Below are 22,934 nucleotides of genomic sequence, written 5' to 3' on the forward strand. Positions count from 1 at the left end.
GGGATATCGTGTACATTAGATGTTGAAGCAACAACAGGCATTGTACTAATACTGATGGATACATTCTCTGCATGTAAAAGCTTATCATGACAACTGTTACATACTACAGCTGGAGATATAATCTCTGCTAACTTAACAACAGATACACTTAGCTTTGGTAGAACTGTTATTATGCAGCAGGGTTCCAACAGTTGTTTCTGAGACAGGATCAGATTGAGACATCTTGCAAATGTAAGAGAAAAAAACAACATATAAAGCAAAATTATCAATTTCCTTATATGGCAGTTTCAGGAATGGGGAAAAATGCAAACAGCATAGCCCTCTTAACATAAAAAAGGCAAGAGGCATATAGGAAGTGGGGTTTAAATAATTAAATTATTTGGCTCCAAGTATGACGCACAACGCAAAATGAAATATTTTGGCGCTAACAACATCCGGAAATGACGCAACTCGCATCATGGCAGACGCAACCTTGTGTAAGGAAACCTGGTGTCAACTAAGACGCCGGAAATGACGAATTTGCGTCACCGAACGTACCTTCGCGCCAAAAACATTCTCGCGCCAAGATTGACGCAATAAATATCGGCATTTTGCGACCTCGCGAGCCTAATTTTGCCCACGAAATTTAATGAAAAAGCAGTCAATTTGAAGAGAAGACTATACCCCAGGTAAGAGAAAATAACTTCCTAAATATGTTTCCCAATTTTGAAACTGATAGTCTGCAAAAGGAAATATACATAAAACTGACTCATGGCAAATATAAGTACAATACATATATTTAAAACTTTATATTAATACATAAAGTGCCAAACCATCGCTGAGAGTGTCTTAAGTAATGAAAATATACTTACCAAAATACACCCAATCCACATATAGCAGATAGCCAAACCAATACTGAAAAAGTATCAGTAGAGGTAATGGAATATGAGAGTATATTGTCGATCTGAAAAGGGAGGTGGGAGATGAATCTCTACGACAGATAACAGAGAATCTATGAAAAAGATTTCCCGTGAGCAAAACCATAGAATTAACAGGCGATACTCCCTTCACATCCCTCTGACAAACACTGTACTCTGCGGAATCTGTTGGCGCTCTACAAATAACCGATAATAAATAAGAATCGGGCTTCAAAATGCTGAGAAGCGCATATCACAGAAGAAAATCAAGCATAAACTTACCTCACCACCTCCATAGGGAGGCAAAGTTTGTAAAAACTGAATTGTGGGTGTGGTGAGGGGTGTATTTATAGACATAGGTTTGGGAAACTTTGCCCCTCCTGGTAGGATTGTATATAGCATCATACCCATACGTCACTAGCTCATGGACTCTTGCCAATTACATGAAAGAAATCCTTATACTGCAGATTAGAATGCCCCCTTTATTTTCATTTAATTTGCACTAGTGTACTCCAGTGGTAAAATTATGCACAGTTTTTGTTTTTCAGATATACCTTTTTTTATATCAAATTATTAATTATCCCTTTAATGCCTCATAATTCTATAGAGAACGTTTAGGGTAGTATTACCATAAAATAAGTGCATACGTTTCTACCTCCCTGTATTGAGGTATAGATATATTTTATATAATTTAAATGTTATTTCCAAGCCTGTGATTTATGACTTTGAAATGCTTTGCTTCAGTAATTAGAATTCTGCTGAATGTTTTCTACAAAACGTTTGAGTTGCAATCTGTTTTGCCTTAGAGCGCTACACTACAGAGAAGAAGCAAGAACCCCTGAGGAATGTCAGCCAGACTTATAAGTCTGAATTTTCTGAATCTGGGCTAAACTCTTACAATCGTGCCCTTCCTTTACCTCCCAGTGAACCACTGCAAGCCTGTGTTACACCTGTCTTATCCAGGGACAGTAATAATGACTCTTCCTCATCATGTGAGCATATGTGTAGAGAGCAACCCAAGGACTATGTCTACCAGCCACCCATATCCAGCAATGCACAGCAGATATTGCAAAATCCCAGAACAAGTGTTTCAACACAACATAAACAGACTGGTCCATTTGGCAGTAGCGTGAGATTTATGCCAAGGACAACTCAGCTACAAGAGCGCCAAAGAAAACGGGAACAGGATATTGTGATTTCTTTGTGTGGGTCAGGTCCTGAGAGGCAGGAGATTGAAATTGGACCAAAGTTACCAGGAATCCCAAAAGTAGATTTGGAAGATGATTCCTTAAATGTATCTGCACATTTTATTAGGGAAAAGCTGAAAGAGGTATGTTTGTGTCATTTTATGTCATGGTAGCTATATTCCTACTGCATAATTTACCACGTTCTACAGTGTCGTTTCTCATTTTCTGTAAGGACAATCCCTGTTCTCTGCGTATAAAAATTACACCTAAATCTAGAGTCTGTTTACATTCACCAAGACAAATGCTTGTGATACAGTCAACCTCTCTTGCTGCTATAATTGCAGTGGAATCATGAACTAACCATGTGGCATATTAAATTGTATGCAGTACATATTCTTATTGTGAAATATAGCATTATGGCAGTTCTAAGTCAACAGTAAGGGGGGCAAAGCTAGCAGTAGCAGTTGTCAGGAAGCCAATATTTATCTAGTCTGATAAATGATTCTGTATTCTTTAACTGTGTAAGACATATTATAGTTGTTTATTAGAGCAATAAATACTTCAATTATTTTAAGGCTGACATTGAGGCATTATTCAAGCTCACATCCAAACAAAGAATTACTCATTTAGCTCATAAGCCGTATAGTAAGCTCAAGATTAGACACTTCTCATCATGCAGCAGCTACATTATGAGAAACTCTATGCTTCTCATATATGATGACATACTGAAAGAACACTGAAGTCAAATATCTAAGCATATTATGGAGGGAAGAAAGGATGCCCACATCATTTTATTCTCCTGAATGTATCAGAAATGTTTGTAAATAGTTTATTAGTTCATTTGGAATATTTTTTGTTTCTTACAGAAATATTTTACATTAATGAAGTGTGCTAATATATATAAATAAATTGATGCCATTTGCTTTATCTCCTTGAGCCCACAAAAGGGAAGTTGTATTTTCCAGAGAAAAATCAATTTATTTTTTTATCTGAAGTATAGTCATATATATTGTATTGGTAGGTATATATTCCTTTGCCTCTTGGAGTTAGAATTGCCAGGTCATCTCCCAGATGTCGTCCTTGCTTATACACCCTCTCCTTCCTGTTCAGAAAGAGGCTCCCCCCCCCCCCAAAAAAAATAAAAATAACCCAGGAAAACAAACCAGGGAGATGTTATACACTAAAAAAACACAGATTTGTCCACCTGTAAAGTTAATACATTTTCTCCAAAGTGATGGTAAACAAGTTCTCAAGTAGGGAACCTGTCCGCCTGCAATAACCAATTGCTTTACAGCATTGCATGACAAAATGTAACATTGCACCTCTCTTGTACTATGCCGCCCCCTAGAGAGTATGTCAGTCACCCAGAAACAAGAGTGTTGGGTGATTGATCTTGACACCTCGCAGGTGGTGGAGTTAAAAAAGCAGACGTTTCTGCTTTTTAAAGTTGTGGTTGCTGACTTGCTCATGCACCTGCACCGCAAGGCCTCAAAAGCTGTGGATGCAGCTTCATAAATCTTCCCCTTTGTTTGGCCACATTGCACAAGCTTCATGAAGGCCAATGAAGACCTAACCCTGTTATTATGAGCCTCTGCCTTGAAATACAAGGCGGTCCTAGGGAGCTCATACATTCATTGTAAGGATCAGAGAAGAAATCATGCTAGCCAAAGATGCCTTATACGCTTTCTCTTTGTACAAAGTTTGATTGTGACTCAAAAGGAACATAAACTTTAAAAAAAGTTTATAAGCCATTAACAGCATGTTAAAGTAATATTAAACCCAAATTTATTATTTTTTCATGATTATTTTAAGCAACTTTCTGATTTGCTCCTATTAATAATTCTTCATTCTCTTGCTATCTTTATTTGAAAAAGCAGGAATCTAAGCTTAGGAGACGGCCCGTTTTTGGTTCAGCACCCTGGATAGGGCTTGCTGATAGGTGGCTACATTTAGCCACTAATCAGCAAGCGCAACCCAGGTTGCTGAACCAAAGATGGGCCATCTCCTAAGCTTACATTCTTGCTTTTCAAATAAAGGTGGCACGAGAACAAAAGAATTAATAGGAGTAAATTAGAAAGTTGCTTAAAATTGCATGCTCTATCTGAATAATGAAATAAATTTAAAAAAAATTGGGTTTAGTATTTCTTTAATTGAAAAGAGAAAATAAAAAGTACTCTTATTTTCTTTACTTTTTTTTTTCTTATATATATATATTTTGTATATTTTGTTGAAACTTTCCATAAGCGCATAGCAAAGTAGGCTCATTTGTGTCTTGAGCACTATATGGCAGCTATGTTTGCAACAATGTAATACATCTCGTCGGTGCGACAAGTTGCTTAAAAAATTAAATTAAAAACACAAATGTTTGTTGCTATGCAGTTTTCTTTATGTGAAACAGAGACTCCTACATTACAATACAAGGTTTAAAAAAAATCTCAAAGATTTTGTGTGATTTCTCTCCATGCCAGCGAGGTTTTAGATATCAGGACCTAAGAGAGAAGAGTCAGTTTGATTACAGAAGACATTTTTAAGTTTTTTGTTTTTTTTTAAATTGTACTCTCTGATGTACAGTATATAAAAACATTTGTTAACATGTTTAAGTAAAAGCTGTGAAACGGAAAGGAAGTGTGATTTGTGTACACTGGGATCCTGGGACTCTACTGCTCACTGAATGACCAGGACAAATCCCTCATTAAAGGTTTGTTTACTCCACTCAGACACATCAATTTTTAAAACAAATGTGATCCATCTAAAGAGAATGTTTTAGTGTAATAAAAACAAAATTTTGAGTATATCGTGTCCCTTTAATTTTGACTTCCATGGTCCTTTTAAATACATTTTTGGGATTTTTTTTGTTGTGTTTTTTATGTTCCTGGAATTAATTTGGGGGGCAAGTGTTCTAGTCTTCTTGTTGTTGGTTGTTTTTTGTTAAAATAAATTTAATTCCAGAAACTGCCTTCAGGGTTGCATTAGCTGTTGAAATATATCTTAATTGGAACTTTTTTTTTAAACAACATACAAAATACAGTTTCACCCTTTGACATAGTGCTAAAAAAGAATTGAGTACATTTACCACAATATATAATGTAACTTCTTATTGTGCTTTTCCCCCCAAATAGGTTTCTTCTGCACCAGCATCACAGACTTCAAATCAAACTGTTCCACCCCCAAAACAGAGAAGGAGGATTTAAGTTTCTTTATCTATTTACTACTAAATTCTTGCTTATTATTGGTTAGATTTTTGCAATAAAATAATTTATATTGTACTGTGGTTTATGTAGAAGCTTTTTATTATTATTATTGTAAATGCAAAATACATACATTACAAAACAAAAGCATCACAACATTCTTATTTTCTATAGAAATGTGATTTAAAGAAATATGAAACCCAAAATGTTTCTTTCACGATTCAGATAAAGCATGCGATTTTAAATCACTTTCTAAATTACTAGTTAAAATTGTACTTGTTCTCTTGATATCTGTTGTTGAAAAGCAGGGATGTTAGCTTAGGAGCCTGCCCATTTTTGGAACATTAAATGGCAGGAGGTTTTCAAGAATATTATCGATTTTTGCAAGAGGCACTAGATGGCTACTGGCATGTAGTGCTCCAGACACCTACTTAGGTATCTCTTCCACAAAGAATACCATGGGATATAAAGGGATACTAAACCCAATTTTTTTTCATGAATCAGAGCATGCAATTTTAAGCAACTTTCTAATTTACTATCAATTTTTCTTCGTTATCTTGCTATCTTTATTTAAAAATCAGGAATTTAAAGCTTAGTAGCCAGCCCATTTTAGGTTCAGCACCATGGATAGTGATTGTTAATTAGTGGCTACATTTAGTGAACCAATAAGCAAGCATAACCAAGGTTCTCAACCAAAAATGGGCCGGCTCTAAAGCTTTACATTCCTTCTTTCCAAATAAAGATAGCAAGAGAACAAAGAAAAATTAATAGGAGTAAATTAGAAAGTTTCTTAAAATTGCATGCTCTACCTGAATCATGAAATAAAGTTTTTTTCTTTTAAATTATATGCTCTGTCTGAACAAAATTAAAATGTTGGTGTTTCATATCCCTTTAACATTATATAAGCAATAAGAGTGTAAAGCGAAACAGCAGTCTTATTTATTTGCAGCAGCTATATAGTACATTCTCTGATACCTCTGGTGGGCTTTCAATTCTAGTGATTATGTGCTGTTCTGAAAGCCTGTCTTTCAAATGCCATTATACTCTGTAAAAAAAAAAAATACAAAAGACTGTTACTGACATCATTTTAACAAGAATAAAGTAGGAAGTTTTATTATTTGACTGATACAGTATACGTCCTTAAAGGGACATGTTACCCAAATGCTGAATCACTTGAAAGTGATGCAGCGTATTTGTAAAAAGCTGACTAGAAAATATCACAAATATTTTAAGAAAAATGTTTTCAGTGGGAAAAAAAAGTTTCCGTTTTATAATTCTGGAAGTGCATTCATTTAAAAAAATGTTTTATTTAATTCCTGCTTCATACATGACTAGCTTCACATTCCTATGTTTTTGGAGTAGAGGTGTCCAAATCTGCTTTTTTTTTTTTAGAGCTGTGAAGAAGCCCACATTTCATGATGTTTGTACTTAAACTTTTAGGGTTAGTCAGCCAGAGATGACGAAAACCTAAAAATCTCTCTAGAACACCACAGTTATAGTGCATTAGACTGTCAATAATGTGATGCTTTATGACAAACCTCATGACACAATGTAGCTTAGTCAATTCAACTCTATTTTACATTTATTTTGCTATTTAGACATTGAGGTTTTGCTCCTCCATTTTCAGTGTTTTTACTATATGCATTTAGGGTACACATGATTTCCAAATACCTATTACCACTTACTACATGAATAATGTTCGTTGTATTTACAAATTTGTTTATAGCAAACGTAATGATCCTTCTATGTTTTCTTCTGATATACATTTTTAATCACAGTATAAAAAAAGTTATCTTACTTTACTATCTGGTAGACAAGGTCCAAATGCTTCTAATAGTAGATTTTCTTCTCTAACTGCCTTCTCAAAATCTGCATAAGATAATTTGCTGTCATGATCATAATCCTGAAACAAAAATAGATTATACATTTCAGAGTAGTAATTTTACAACAGTACGGTTAGCATTTTGAACATTTATCATTTATGCCATTTTAATAATGTGACTTGTAACTAACAGTGAGACTAGATTAACTTTCTATAATAATTTAAGTTGTTTAGAGATATCTATCTAGAGAGCATTTTTAAAATGACAAAAGATAAAGTAGAGAAACAGATATGTAATGCGATATTGATGAGCACAAATACAATACATTTAAATTATAGGCTGCATTTTAGTGTTTGTTTAAAATAAGAACATTTACCATTTTCTTCAGTGTTATTTCAACCAAATCCTTTATTCCTTCATCTGGATCTTCTTCAGTTGGCTGTTTGAGAAGGCTGTTTTTTAACATGTGAAACATCTCTTCTCTGGAGATATAGCCGTCACCATTCAGATCGTAGACACCAAAACAATCTGTCCATAGAGCATTAGTATTTTTAGTGTTTTGTATTGCTAAGATATATAGAACATATAAAATGAACCCTTTAAAAAGAGCATTACTCTTAAAGCATTGACAAATTATGAGACAAAAAAAATGTGAAGGAAAAATGGGGCATTGGTGATCTGTGCATTTTCAATTCAAATACTGAAGTTATTTTATTAGCTGTTTTGAGCAGTGAGTTTTCTTATATGTCTGAAGTTTCAGATTCATGTAACACCTTTCAATCATCTTTATTTGTCTGTTGACCACTCTAATATAATGCAATGAGATACAAAATATGCTTGAATTAAATAATGCAGTTTTTAACACTGAGATATAAAAAAAAGAAAGATTGTATGCTCAAAAAAAGTCTGAGCAGCCAATAGGTGGGACTAAGTACTTAAATAAAATAAAGGCTTATACATCCCGTGCTTGGACTGCTGTGCCTGTGCAGAAGTACAGAAATCCTTTAAACCTGATCTGTTACGGGGTAATTGAGGACTGGAGGTTAAAAACATTTTCAAATATTGAGTGTGTTGCCCAGTTTTAACTGTATTACGTTTATAATTTCTTACCCCTTACAGATCAACTATCAATCTTACACAGAAGTTTTTATGAAATTAATTAGCTCACAGTATAAGATCCGTGCTTTGACACTTAAGGTAGTGCGTCCCAAAACACTAATTTTAGAAAGCTTGGAAGGTAACATGAATTCTTTGACCACACACACAAAACAAATGCACTCACGGGAATTTTGGATATAAATGAAGTCAAAATTTACTGATGTTTCGGGGACTGTAATATCCCCTTCTTCAGAATAAACAAAAAGTGCAAAACATCACTCATAAATAGTGAACAATCATAAACATACCCAACCCTCTTGTGGTGCCACATAGCCTTATTGCAACAAGAACTTTTCACCACCCGCACAAAAATAAGATTTACAACATTCGATTTTCGCTGTCCTGCAATACCACACGTCATTTAACTCCTCCTTTATCCGTGTGCCCAATACTATGTTGGTAAAACCAGCGGCACCTTGAAGGAGCGCATGGCTAATTATAGACTTGCCATCTGACAAGCATTCGATTAAAGGTTACTCGGACCAACCAGTGGCACCCTACTTTGCAGAAAAATGCCATCCTGTCTCCTCAATCAGATCCATACTCATAGATCATGTACCAAAATTGGACCCAGGAGGGGATAGGGATAAAATCCTTTTGACACGAGAAGATATAGATATATAGGCTGGGGACAATTTACCCTGGAGGCTTAAATTCGACACCAGACTTTAAGGCAATTATCTGAGTGATAACAGCAGATACATACCGGGGGTGCTGGTTCTCTGTGTCACTGTGCTTAGGGGCATGAAGGTCTGCGTGAGGCCACTTGGTATTACAAGATCTCCTGGTTAGCCATCTATTGAATTATGGTGGGATCAGGGATTAATCTTGATCTTGTATCCACAAGATGGGCGCTGATTTACACATAATAAGCTGTCACTCACTAATATCGATGTACTCGGACAATGCCGTTTGATTTCTAAAAAGGTGTCTTAATACGCTACTGTTTTATCTCCAGTCTTTATTTCGATACTGTATGTATCCATTGTTGATGGTCCTGATTTCTAAATAATGTTGCCATGTGTCGAACCAAGCAGTACATTTAATGTAACAAATATAATGTCACTACTCTGTTGCCTCTATCTGGAAACGATACATTTTGCAGTTATATGAGTAACATTTACTGCATACTGAGTGTGTCATCTGTATTGTATTGTTTTATGTTTCCATGACAACTGTCTGTCTTTGTTGTTTTATGGCGATTTTTTTGCCATTTACTAAAAACACATGTTCTTGATATAGAATATATATAAGTATACATGGAGTTTCTTTGATGTAAACCACAATCTAGAAATGAGTGGATACCAAAATGCCAATATAGTTAACGGCACTTGAATTACATGGATTGTTCTGTTTTTATGGCAACGGTATATCCTCAACCTAGACTCACGGCATACCTTGCCACTCACCGATTACATATTCATATTTGAGATATATATTGATATGATATTTGTGAGTTGTATTATTGCTATTTGCTACTAATGGATCAAGTTGATTCTTTGATGAGATGTTTGACAAATTATTTTTAGACAGGACATTACGTCACTTCCAGTTTCACTGGAACACATGGCGTGCGTTCTACTCACAATATGTCGTGCCACAAGAGGGTTGGGTATGCTTATGATTGTACACTATTTAAGAGTGATGTTTTGCACTTATTGTTTATTCTGAAGACTGGGATATTACAGTCCCCGAAACGTCAATACATTTTTACTTTATTTGTATCCAAAATTCCTGTGAGTGCATTTGTTTTGTGTACGTATTACTGACATCTCTGCACCCAGGTAGCTGACCCTGGAGGGTGGATTAGTTTTTTGGCTATATATATATATATATATATATATATATATATATATATATATATATATATATATATATATATATATATATATATATATATATATATATATACAGTATCTCACAAAGGTGAGTACACCCCTCACATTTTTGTAATTATTTTATTATATATATTAATGTGATAACACTGAAAAAATTACACTTTGCTACAATGTAAAGTAGTGAGTGTACAGCCTGTATAACAATGTAAATTTGCTGTCCCCTCAAAATAACTCAACACACAGCCATTAATGTCTAAGTGCGAAATCTGTTGGCGCTTTATAAATAAAGAATAATAAAAGTGTAAACATCCAAATTGGGCCCAAAGTGTCAATATTTTGTGTGGCCACCATTATTTTCCAGCATTGCCTTTACCCTCTTGGGCATGGAGTTCACCAGAGCTTCACAAGTTGCCACTGGAGTCCTCTTCCACTCCTCCGTGATGACATCACAGAGCTGGTGGATGTTAGAGACCTTGCGCTCCCGCACCTTCCATTTACCCTCAGCTTCTTTAGCAAGGCAGTGGTCGTCTTGGAGGTGTGTTTGGGGTCATTATCATGTTGGAATACTGCCCTGTGGCACAGTCTCCAAAGGGAGGGGATCATGCTCTGCTTCAGTATGTCACAGTACATGTTGGCATTCATGGTTCCCTCAATGAACTGTAGCTCCCCAGTGCCGACAGCACTCATGCAGGCCCAGACTATGACACTCCCACCACCATGCTTGACTGTAAGCAAGACACACTTGTCTTTGTACTCCTCACCTGGTTGCCGCCGCACACGCTTGACACCATCTGAACCAAATTAGTTTATCTTGGTCTCATCGGACCACAGGACATGGTTCCTGTTATCCATGTCCTTAGTCTGCTTGTCTTCAGCAAACTGTTTGCGTGGTTTCTTGTGCCTCATCTTTAGAAGAGGCTTCCTTCTGGGACAACAGCCATGCAGACCAATTTGATGCAGTGTGCGGCGTATGGTATGAGCACTGACAGGCTGACCCCTTAGACCTTCATCCTCTGCAGCAATGCTGGCAGCACTCATACGTCTTTTTCCCAAAGACAACCTCTCGATATGACGCTGAGCACGTGCACTCAACTTCTTTGGTCGACCATGGCGAGGTCTGTTCTGGGTGAAACCTGTCCGTGAAACCGCTGTATGGTCTTGTCCACCATGCTGCAGCTCAGTTTCAGCGTCTTGGCAATCTTCTTATAGCCTAGGCCATCTTTATGTAGAGCAACAATATTTTTTTTTGGGATCCTCAGAGAGTTCTTTGCCATGAGGTGCCATATTGAACTTCCAGTGACTAGTATGAGATAGTGTGAGAGCGATAACACCAAATTTAACACACCTGCTCCCTATTCACACCTGAGACCTTGTAACACTGAGTCAAATGGCTAATTGGGCCCAATTTGGACATTTCCACTTAGGCGTGTACTCACTTTTGTTGACAATTTAGACATTAATGGCTGTGTGTTTGAGTTATATTGAGGGGACAACAAATTTACACTGTTATACAGGCTGTACACTCACTACTTTACATTGTAGCAAAGTGTAATTTCTTCAGTGTTGTCACATGAAAAGATATATTAAAATATTTACAAAAATGTGAGGGGTGTACTCACTTTTGTGAGATACTGTATGTATGTACGTACAGTGGATATAAAAAGTCTACACACCCCTGTTAAAATGTCAGGTTTCTGTGATGTAAAAAAAATGAGACAAAGATAAATCATTTCAGAACTTTTTCCACCTTTAATGTGACCTATAAACTGTACAACTCAATTGAAAAACAAACTGAAATCTTTTAGGTAAAGGGAAATAAAAATAAAATAATATGGTTGTATAAGTGTTAACACCCTTTTATAACTGGGGATGTAGCTGTGTTCAGAATTAAGCAATCACATTCAAAATCATGTTAAATAGGAGTCAGTACACACCTGTCATCATTTAAAGTGCTTCTGATTAACCCCAAATAAAGTTCAGCTGTTCTAGTAGGTCTTTCCTGACATTTTGTTAGTCGCATCCTACAGCAAAAGCCATGATCTGCAGAGAGCATCTAAAGCATCAGAGGGATCGCATTGTTTAAAGGTATCAGACAGGAGAAGGGTACAAAAGAATTTCCAAGGCATTAGATATACCATGGAACACAGTGAAGATATTCATCATCAAGTGAAGAAAATATGGTGCAACAGTGACATTACCAAGAACTGGATGTTCCTCCAAAATTGATGAAAAGACGAGAAGAAAACTGGTCTGGGAGGCTGCCAAGAGGCCTACAGCAACATTAAAGGAGCTGCCGGAATATCTGGCAAGTACTGGCTGTGTGGTACATGTGACAACAATCGCCCGTATTCTTAATATGTCTGGGCTATGGGGTAGAGTGGCAAGATGGAAGCTTTTTCTTACAAAAAAAAACCCATCAAAGCCCAGCTAAATTTTGCAAAAACACATCTGAAGTTTCCTAAATGCATGTTGCAAAAGGTGTTCTGGTCTGATGAAACCAAAGTTGAATTTTTTGGCCATAATTCCAAAAGATATGTTTGGCACAAAAACAACACTGCATATAACCAAAAGAACACCATACCCACAGTGAAGCATGGTGGTGTCAGCATCATGCTTTGGGGCTGTTTTTCTTCAGCTGGAACTGGGGCCTTAGTCAAGGTAGAGGGAATAATGAACAGTTCCAAATACCAGACAATATTGGCACAAAACCTTCAGGCTTCTGCTAGAAAGCTGAACATAAAGAGGAACTTCATCTTTCAGCATAACGACCCATAGCATACATCCAAATCAACAAAGGAATGGCTTCACCAGAAGAAGATTAAAGTTTTGGGATGGCCCAGCCAGAGCCCAGACCTAAATCCAATTCAAAATCTGTGGGGTGATCTGAAGAGGGCTGTGCACAGGAGATGCCCTCGCAATCTGACAGATTTAGAGTGTTTTTGCAAAGAAGAGTGGGCAAATCTTGCCAAGTCAAGATGTACCATGCTGAAAAACTCATACCCAAAAAGACTGAGTGCTGTAATAAAATCAAAAGGTGCTTCAATAAAGTATTAGTTTAAGGGTGTTCACACACATGCAACCATATTATTTTATTTTTATTTCCCTTTACCTAAAAGATTTCAGTTTGTTTTTCAATTGAGTTGTACAGTTTATAGGTCACATTAAAGGAGGAAAAAGTTCTGAAATGATTTATCTTTGTCTCATTTTTTTACATCACAGAAACCTGACATTTTAACAAGGGTGTGTAGACTTTTTATATCCACTGTATATATGTGTGTATATATATATATATATATATATATATATAAAAATAAATACACATACACAATGCATCAAAGTATACTCAATGCATACCACCAAAACTCAAGTTATTGAATCCATTATGTTGTGCTAATATTTTTGAAAAGTTTTGATGCTGACAGTCATAGTTATAATGGCTGATGTTTATAATTTTAATAATCTTTTATACATATTTCAATATAAATTATATTAAGACTCAGTTACTAAATGCATACACATTATTTGGCTTTTTGATGCAATCTGACCACTTTGAAGAGTATGTTTTCCTGAACAGCACAAAGCCACAGGGCGTGTGTGCTATTGGCAGGTTCAGTGAAAAATAGGATGTAAATGGCATGTGACAGACTGGCAAGGTTTCATTGGTGTAGACCACTGGTTTTCAAACCTGTCATCAGGCCAAATAATCAGCTGATTAGGAAACATGGTTTATTTCACCTACTCTTATTCGAGGTAATCCTGAAAATCTGGCCTGTTGGGGAGGCCTGAAGACAGGTTTGAAAACCAGTGGTGTTGACCAATAGATGGTTAAAAAAAACACCTTATGCTGCATGTCAAACATCTTTGTGGTATCACTAATTAAAATAAAACTGTTCACAAATGTAGACCTGTAATGTGATAATCTTGTCATAACCAGATTGTAAAAAGCAATTATCTAATTTAATTACGCTGATTCCCAGTCAGTGCTTACATTTAATTCTTTCATCTAAGGTCCCACGTAGAAATATAGATAACCCTTCAATCCACTCCGATACACTTATGAAGCTGTCATTGTCTTTGTCAAATCCGCGAAAAACTGGAAGAGGGAAAACATTCATAAGTACATAATATATAAAAAGATTTCTCATTGGCTGATTGGTTTAAACAATATTTATTGCTTGGTTTAACCGAGTGATGGGTATTACTTACCTCTATCCATGATCATATCATCAGTCATTCCAAATGTGTTATGCAAGATGTTTCTGAAGGTGTTTCGGTCAATTCCCCCTCTTGTATTGCGCTCAGCAGGGCCCCCAGCTAGTGTATTATAAAGCTGTATGAGGAACTCTACCTCCTGCTTATTAACTAAACAGAGTATAATAGCACCAATTATAAATTGTTATTATTAAATCCAAAGCTATAATGGTTTCATATAGTTAAATCAAGCTATAGCACAGTACAAACAAGCATACAAACACATCTACTGCATGTCATCGATACAGTATTCAATACTCTCTTACTTCAGGTTTTATGAGACAAAGAAATGTATAAGGGCAAATGGAATGTGGACATCTGGTCTCCAGATTCTAAACAAAGAAACAAACTTCTTCAGGAAAGTGCATTATATGAATTAGTATCAGTCTAATTTACAAGGGTGGAGAGAGTCACATTATGAGAGTAATTAATATATATTTTCCCCGGCCACTAAATGGTCTCCCACCAAGAGTGCTTGCTGTACTAGATGTTCCTTTACAAAAGCTGATATAATTCACCGTTTCTGAATGTGTCTAAAAATTTACTTAGCGAGTATCACTACAGATTAATTTAGAATATGATCTGTGTATCGTGCATGAGAGAGGAGTTAAAAGATTTTTCTCAAAATGGTTTAAGGTTATAATGGCATTTACAGAAAGAATCCAGAAGCAATCAACTGCATCATTCAAAAAAATCAGATTTTTTTTGCATGTCACTTTTGACAGGGAACTTCCCCGACTGCTGGTTGGAATAGGCGGGAGAGCATAGAAGAAAGATTATTATATGAGGAGAAGAAAGGAATGGGAAGGAGGAGAGAAAATAAAAAAGGTTTTTTTGTTTTTTTTTCCTTCTCTCATCACTTTTCATCATCACCTTGGATGATATATTGAAATTTCTAATTTGAAAAGAGGATCACTCTTTTAACTCAGAATTAACTCTGATGCGTTCTGCTATCCTTGGAGTTTCTTAGCTCCCTGTCATAAAAGGAAGGAAAATGAGAAGGGAATAATAAAAGGAGGTTCAATGTATGTCAAATAGGAGTGATACCTCTGAAAGGAGTCTTTAGGTTAATTCCTCAGCTTTTCTGGGTGATCCCAGAGTGGGGTCAAGTATAAAGCAGAAGGTTTATAGTTTAGTGGATATACTGTTAAAATACATAGCTTTGTTGAAACTCTTTCTTTAGATCATACTTTGTAGCATGGATAATTGTCATTTATTACTGCTTCATTGATATACGAAGAGGACGTTAGACACAATGTATTGTAACCGCCATAATGTATGTATGCCTGGATTTAAACTTGAATAACAATATGATAAGGAGTAAATTGGGGGGGGAAAGAAAATAAATTAGTATCAGTCTATTTGCCATATCACTTACTGAACTGGAGAGTAATCAGGGCAGTTAAAGGGATAGAAAGGTCAACATTGAAATGTGCATGAGTGCATTTCAATGTGAAATAGAAGCATTTTTGCAATATACTTCCTTTAGGAAAAGTACTTCTTTTAAATTTTATTACTGTTTTTCAGCGGCATACACACATATTACTGACTCTCTGAGAAAGTGTGGTGTTTGAATACTTGTGCACGGCCCTGTGCACAAGTATTCAAACACCACACTTTCTCAGAGTCAGTAGTGGCTTGTATAGCACAAATTACATCTCCACAGAAGCAATACACACCATCTTCAGCTCTCTGAGCTTGAATACTGGTGCACAGGCCCTCACAGCATATGTGAGTATGCCTCAGTAAAACAGTAATGACTTTTACTAGAAGCATTTTGATAATTAAAGTATATTACAGAAATGCTTCAGTTTCAAATTGAAATGCATTTATTCACATTTCAGTTTTGACCTTTCTACCCCTATATTAAAGGGATATTAAACCCAAATTGTTTATCTAATGATTCAGAGAGCATGCAATTTTAAGCAACTTTCTAATTTACTTCAACTAAAAAAAAAATCTTTTTTTTTTTCCAATAATGTAAGCTTAGAAGCCAGTCCATTTTCGGTTCAGACCCTGGATAGCACTTGCTGATTAGTGGCTAAATTGGCTACACCAATCGGCAAGCTCTACCCAGGTTCTGAACCAAAAATGGGCCGGCTCCTATGTTTACATTCTTGCTTTTCAAAAAATATTACAAGAGAACGAAGAAAATTTGAGTTCTAGTATATTTTTTTTAGTGAAAGCAAGTAAATGCTAAACATAACAAAACACTTCACATATACCACACGCCTCGCAGATATGAGGCCGCACTTACAGTGCTTGCCGGTTTTACACAACGACTCAGCCAACTTCTGCAGGTTCTTCCTATTCATTGATGATACTTGCTGGGACATAATGCTGCTCTCTGTGTGACTTAGTCCTGTCGTTAATTCGGAACAGCGGCGTGCGTACTTATCCGTATACACAAACCGTTACCATGGACACTACAACCACCAATCACTTTGCTACTCTTTGATGACGTCTTTTATTGGCGTCCGCTTTGATTATCAACGAGTTTTCATTTTAATCGAGTGATCGCACAGTTCATCTGAGAGAGCTGTAAACCTTTCTACAAACATGTTATCCTAAACCACTGCTAAGCTAGGAACTTGTATAACACACTACATAGAACATTTACTGCTATTATTTCACGCGTAGTCTAAGCGATACGCAGTTGCCTTGGTAAATCTTATAACAGCAAATATTGTGCTTGGTTTCTTTGACAATTTGGGGATTTTACATGACAGTTCTTGTTGGGGGGATTCTCGGGATTTCACCCAAAAGAGACATTTCAAAACGTAATGATGTGTGTGTGTGGGGGGGGTTCTATCGTTTATTTTTCAGTGATGTGTTCCTGCGTTGAAAAGTCTTGCTCTTCTAATCGAGAGTTTTTACTGTCAGTCAAAAACGTAATAATGCAGCAATATAAGTTGTTCACAAACACGGCTCTTACCGTTTTATATAACTTTTTTTTAAATATATTAATTGCTTGCTGTTTCACGTGCATTCTATGTTTTGCTTACCACGTTTCTCACTGTGTCTTTGTATGACTAATATAGCAGTATCTTTTCTTTATGAAAGTTGTAAATTCTTCTGAGTAGGACCCTCCTATACTTGCATCTGTTTAGTTTTAGGGATGTTATATTGTAACAGTAATCAGTGCTATTATGCACCAGCTCTACAGAATTAGAGCACTTTATTATTATGAAGTTTGCTACTTTACACAAAGGCAGTTCAATGAGATACACCCAAACTAACAACGTATTTATTTCTTAGAGAAGACAATTACTGCACTGTATCATTGGACCCAATGGTGTGTTTACTAGCTGTCAGGGGCAGGTTAAAAATACTGCTCCTTCAATTACTGACAGCCACAGGTGGTAAAATCACTGCAATTTATGATAATAGCATCCAGATGAGTTATTCACTATTTTTTATATTACTAATATGCAAACAAGAGAAGAAAAAATCCTGCCCAATGGGTTGCTGGTGGAGGGTAAAAATAAAAATCAGTTGTTTCTCTTACATGCTTCCAAGGAGGGTTTGTGAGTTGCTGCTCGGCAATACATATCAAATCATTGCTGTTACTGTCAGCCAATAAGATAGGAAATGACACGTGTTTATTGTATGTAATACTGTCAGCCTTTTATTAAAAATATATGCCTGGGACAGGGTTTGATGAGATATACATTGGATGTAGAGATGGGCTTAAAAGGGACACAGAACCCAATTTGTTTCTTTTGTGATTCAGAGCATGCCATTTTAAGCAACTTTCTAATTTATTACTATTATCAAATTTTCTTCATTCTTTTGCTATTTTTATTTGAAAAGCAAGAATGTAAGTTTAGATGCCGGCCCATTTTTGGTGAACAACCTGGGTTGTTCTTGCTGATTGGTGGATAAATTCGTCCACCAAATAAACAAGTGCTGTCCAGGGTTCTAAAACAAAAAATAGCTGCCCCCTTAGCTTAGATGCCTTCCATTTCAAATAAAGATAGCAAGAGAATGAATAAAAATTGATAATAGGAGTAAATTAGAAAGTTTCTTAAAATTGTATTCTCTATCTGAATCACGCAAGAAATTTTTTTGGGTTCAGTGTCCCTTTAACCCCTTAACGACCAACGACGTATGGGGTACCTCCTGCAAAAAAAACATAATTTATGTAAGAACTTACCTGATAAATTCATTTCTTTCATATTAGCAAGAGTCCATGAGCTAGTGACGTATGGGATATACATTCCTACCAGGAGGGGCAAAGTTTCCCAAACCTCAAAATGCCTATAAATACACCCCTCACCACACCCACAATTCAGTTTAACGAATAGCCAAGAAGTGGGGTGATAAAAAAGTGCGAAAGCATATAAAATAAGGAATTGGAATAATTGTGCTTTATACAAAATCATAACCACCACAAAAAAAGGGCGGGCCTCATGGACTCTTGCTAATATGAAAGAAATGAATTTATCAGGTAAGTTCTTACATAAATTATGTTTTCTTTCATGTAATTAGCAAGAGTCCATGAGCTAGTGACGTATGGGATAATGACTACCCAAGAAGTGGATCTTTCCACACAAGAGTCACTAGAGAGGGAGGGATAAAATAAAGACAGCCAATTCCTGCTGAAAATAATCCACACCCAAAATAAAGTTTAACGAAAAACATAAGCAGAAGATTCAAACTGAAACCGCTGCCTGAAGTACTTTTCTACCAAAAACTGCTTCAGAAGAAGAAAATACATCAAAATGGTAGAATTTAGTAAAAGTATGCAAAGAGGACCAAGTCGCTGCTTTGCATATCTGGTCAACCGAAGCTTCATTCCTAAACGCCCAGGAAGTAGAAACTGACCTAGTAGAATGAGCTGTAATCCTCTGAGGCGGAATTTTACCCGACTCAACATAGGCAAGATGAATTAAAGATTTCAACCAAGATGCCAAAGAAATGGCAGAAGCTTTCTGGCCTTTTCTAGAACCGGAAAAGATAACAAATAGACTAGAAGTCTTACGAAAAGATTTCGTAGCTTCAACATAATATTTCAAAGCTCTAACAACATCCAAAGAATGCAACGATTTCTCCTTAGAATTCTTAGGATTAGGACATAATGAAGGAACCACAATTTCTCTACTAATGTTGTTGGAATTCACAACTTTAGGTAAAAATTCAAAAGAAGTTCGCAACACCGCCTTATCCTGATGAAAAATCAGAAAAGGAGACTCACAAGAAAGAGCAGATAATTCAGAAACTCTTCTGGCAGAAGAGATGGCCAAAAGGAACAAAACTTTCCAAGAAAGTAATTTAATGTCCAATGAATGCATAGGTTCAAAAGGAGGAGCTTGAAGAGCTCCCAGAACCAAATTCAAACTCCAAGGAGGAGAAATTGACTTAATGACAGGTTTTATACGAACCAAAGCTTGTACAAAACAATGAATATCAGGAAGAATAGCAATCTTTCTGTGAAAAAGAACAGAAAGAGCAGAGATTTGTCCTTTCAAAGAACTTGCGGACAAACCCTTATCTAAACCATCCTGAAGGAACTGTAAAATTCTCGGTATTCTAAAAGAATGCCAGGAAAAATGATGAGAAAGACACCAAGAAATATAAGTCTTCCAGACTCTATAATATATCTCTCGAGATACAGATTTACGAGCCTGTAACATAGTATTAATCACAGAGTCAGAGAAACCTCTTTGACCAAGAATCAAGCGTTCAATCTCCATACCTTTAAATTTAAGGATTTCAGATCCTGATGGAAAAAAGGACCTTGTGACAGAAGGTCTGGTCTTAACGGAAGAGTCCACGGTTGGCAAGAGGCCATCCGGACAAGATCCGCATACCAAAACCTGTGAGGCCATGCCGGAGCTACCAGCAGAACAAACGAGCATTCCTTCAGAATCTTGGAGATTACTCTTGGAAGAAGAACTAGAGGCGGAAAGATATAGGCAGGATGATACTTCCAAGGAAGTGATAATGCATCCACTGCCTCCGCCTGAGGATCCCGGGATCTGGACAGATACCTGGGAAGTTTCTTGTTTAGATGGGACGCCATCAGATCTATTTCTGGAAGTTCCCACATTTGAACAATCTGAAGAAATACCTCTGGGTGAAGAGACCATTCGCCCGGATGCAACGTTTGGCGACTGAGATAATCCGCTTCCCAATTGTCTACACCTGGGATATGAACCGCAGAGATTAGACAGGAGCTGGATTCCGCCCAAACCAGAATTCGAGATACTTCTTTCATAGCCAGAGGACTGTGAGTCCCTCCTTGATGATTGATGTATGCCACAGTTGTGACATTGTCTGTCTGAAAACAAATGAACGATTCTCTCTTCAGCAGAGGCCAAAACTGAAGAGCTCTGAAAATTGCACGGAGTTCCAAAATATTGATCGGTAATCTCACCTCCTGAGATTCCCAAACTCCTTGTGCCGTCAGAGATCCCCACACAGCTCCCCAACCTGTGAGACTTGCATCTGTTGAAATTACAGTCCAGGTCGGAAGCACAAAAGAAGCCCCCTGAATTAAACGATGGAGATCTGTCCACCATGTTAGAGAGTGTCGAACAATCGGTTTTAAAGATATTAATTGAGATATCTTCGTGTAATCCTTGCACCATTGCTTCAGCATACAGAGCTGAAGAGGTCGCATGTGAAAACGAGCAAAGGGGATCGCGTCCGATGCAGCAGTCATAAGACCTAGAATTTCCATGCATAAGGCTACCGAAGGGAATGATTGTGACTGAAGGGTTCGACAAGCTGAAATCAACTTTAGACGTCTCTTGTCTGTTAAAGACAGAGTCATGGACACTGAATCCATCTGGAAACCCAGAAAGGTAAGATAGTCCTTACAGTTACCATCTTGAATGTTGGTATCCTTACATAACGATTCAAAATTTTTAGATCCAGAACTGGTCTGAAAGAATTCTCCTTCTTTGGTACAATGAAGAGATTTGAATAAAACCCCATCCCCTGTTCCGGAACTGGAACTGGCATAATTACTCCAGTCAACTCTAGATCTGAAACACATTTCAGAAATGCTTGAGCTTTTACTGGATTTACTGGGACACGGGAAAGAAAAAATCTCTTTGCAGGAGGTCTCAACTTGAAACCAATTCTGTACCCTTCTGAAACAATGCTCTGAATCCAAAGATTGTGAACAGAATTGATCCAAATTTCCTTGAAAAAACGTAACCTGCCCCCTACCAGCTGAGCTGGAATGAGGGCCACACCTTCATGTGGACTTAGAAGCAGGCTTTGCCTTTCTAGCTGGCTTGGATTTATTCCAAACTGGAGATGGTCTCCAAACTGAAACTGCTCCTGAGGATGAAGGATCAGGCTTTTGTTCTTTGTTGAAACGAAAGGAACGAAAACGATTATTAGCCCTGTTTTTACCTTTAGATTTTTTATCCTGTGGTAAAAAAGTTCCTTTCCCACCAGTAACAGTTGAAATAATTTGTTACCCTGGAAAGAAATGGAAAGTAAAGTTGATTTAGAAGCCATATCAGCATTCCAAGTTTTAAGCCATAAAGCTCTTCTAGCTAAAATAGCTAGAGACATAAACCTGACATCAACTCTGATAATATCAAAAATGGCATCACAGATAAAATTATTAGCATGTTGAAGAAGAATAATATCATGAGAATCACGATGTGTTACTTGTTGCGCTAAAGTTTCCAACCAAAAAGTTGAAGCCGCAGCAACATCAGCCAAAGATATAGCAGGTCTAAGAAGATTACCTGAACACAGATAAGCTTTTCTTAGAAAGGACTCAATTTTCCTATCTAGAGGATCCTTAAACGAAGTACCATATGACGTAGGAATAGTAGTACGTTTAGCAAGGGTAGAAATAGCCCCATCAACTTTAGGGATCTTGTCCCAAAATTCTAATCTGTCAGACGGCACAGGATATAATTGCTTAAAACGTTTAGAAGGAGTAAATGAATTACCCAAATTATCCCATTCTTTGGAAATTACTGCAGAAATAGCATCAGGAACAGGAAAAACTTCTGGAATAACTACAGGAGATTTAAAAACCTTATTTAAACGTTTAGATTTAGTATCAAGAGGACCAGAATCCTCTATTTCTAAAGCAATTAGGACTTCTTTAAGTAAAGAACGAATAAATTCCATTTTAAATAAATATGAAGATTTATCAGCATCAACCTCTGAGACAGAATCCTCTGAACCAGAGGAATCATCAGAATCAGAATGATGATGTTCAGTTAAAAATTCATCTGTAGGGAGAGAAGTTTTAAAAGATTTTTTACGTTTACTAGAAGGAGAAATAACAGACATAGCCTTCTTTATGGATTCAGAAACAAAATCTCTTATATTATCAGGAACATTCTGCACCTTAGATGTTGAAGGAACTGCAACAGGCAATGGTACTTTACTAAAGGAAATATTATCTGCTTTAACAAGTTTGTCATGACAATCAATACAAACAACAGCTGGAGGAATAGCTACCAAAAGTTTACAGCAGATACACTTAGCTTTGGTAGATTCAGCACTTGACAGCGATTTTCCTGTAGTATCTTCTGACTCAGATGCAACGTGAGACATCTTGCAATATGTAAGAGAAAAAACAACATATATATAAAGCAAAATTGATCAAATT

At 36.6% G+C, this 22,934-nt stretch overlaps 2 protein-coding genes across 4 annotated transcripts in view; one reads left to right on the forward strand and one right to left on the reverse strand.

Moving 5' to 3' along the window:
* RBM48 (RNA binding motif protein 48) overlaps positions 1 to 5,354 on the forward strand; it is an 89,801-nt gene extending 84,447 nt beyond the window's left edge. For both annotated transcript variants that reach the window (XM_053714041.1, XM_053714040.1), the window contains exons 4-5: positions 1,703 to 2,226; positions 5,203 to 5,354. In XM_053714041.1, coding sequence (XP_053570016.1) covers positions 1,703 to 2,226; positions 5,203 to 5,274 — 596 coding nt within the window. In that variant the 3' untranslated portion in view covers positions 5,275 to 5,354. The remainder of the gene's footprint in view (positions 1 to 1,702; positions 2,227 to 5,202) is intronic.
* Positions 5,355 to 6,086: 732 nt separating this feature from the next.
* On the reverse strand, positions 6,087 to 17,318 carry CLXN (calaxin). 2 transcript variants are annotated; one of them, XM_053714044.1, is made up of 6 exons: positions 16,599 to 17,318; positions 14,297 to 14,404; positions 14,079 to 14,183; positions 7,471 to 7,622; positions 7,070 to 7,174; positions 6,087 to 6,316 (listed from the first exon to the last, which is right to left on the reverse strand). In XM_053714044.1, the coding sequence occupies exons 1-6, from the start codon at positions 16,675 to 16,677 to the stop codon at positions 6,266 to 6,268; spliced, it is 600 nt and encodes a 199-aa protein (XP_053570019.1). In that variant the 5' UTR covers positions 16,678 to 17,318; the 3' UTR covers positions 6,087 to 6,265. The 2 variants fall into 2 exon arrangements, with proteins under 2 accessions (XP_053570019.1, XP_053570018.1); XM_053714043.1 differs by having other exon boundaries at positions 14,297 to 14,452.
* Positions 17,319 to 22,934: the final 5,616 nt, after the last annotated feature.

Source organism: Bombina bombina, chromosome 5, assembly GCF_027579735.1.
Source record: "Bombina bombina isolate aBomBom1 chromosome 5, aBomBom1.pri, whole genome shotgun sequence".
In the NCBI taxonomy this organism is placed as follows: Eukaryota; Metazoa; Chordata; class Amphibia; order Anura; family Bombinatoridae; genus Bombina; species Bombina bombina.

Excerpts from the sequence above, each read along its gene's own strand:
- CLXN (XM_053714043.1), bottom strand. The coding sequence starts at position 16,677 with ATGTCCCAGCAAGTATCATCAATGAATAGGAAGAACCTGCAGAAGTTG. Across the intron at positions 7,623-14,078 it reads CTTAGATGAAAGAATTAAAT|ATTGTTTTGGTGTCTACGAT; the intron begins GTAAGCACTGAC and ends CTCTATGGACAG. Across the intron at positions 7,175-7,470 it reads AAATAACACTGAAGAAAATG|GATTATGATCATGACAGCAA; the intron begins GTAAATGTTCTT and ends TTTTTGTTTCAG.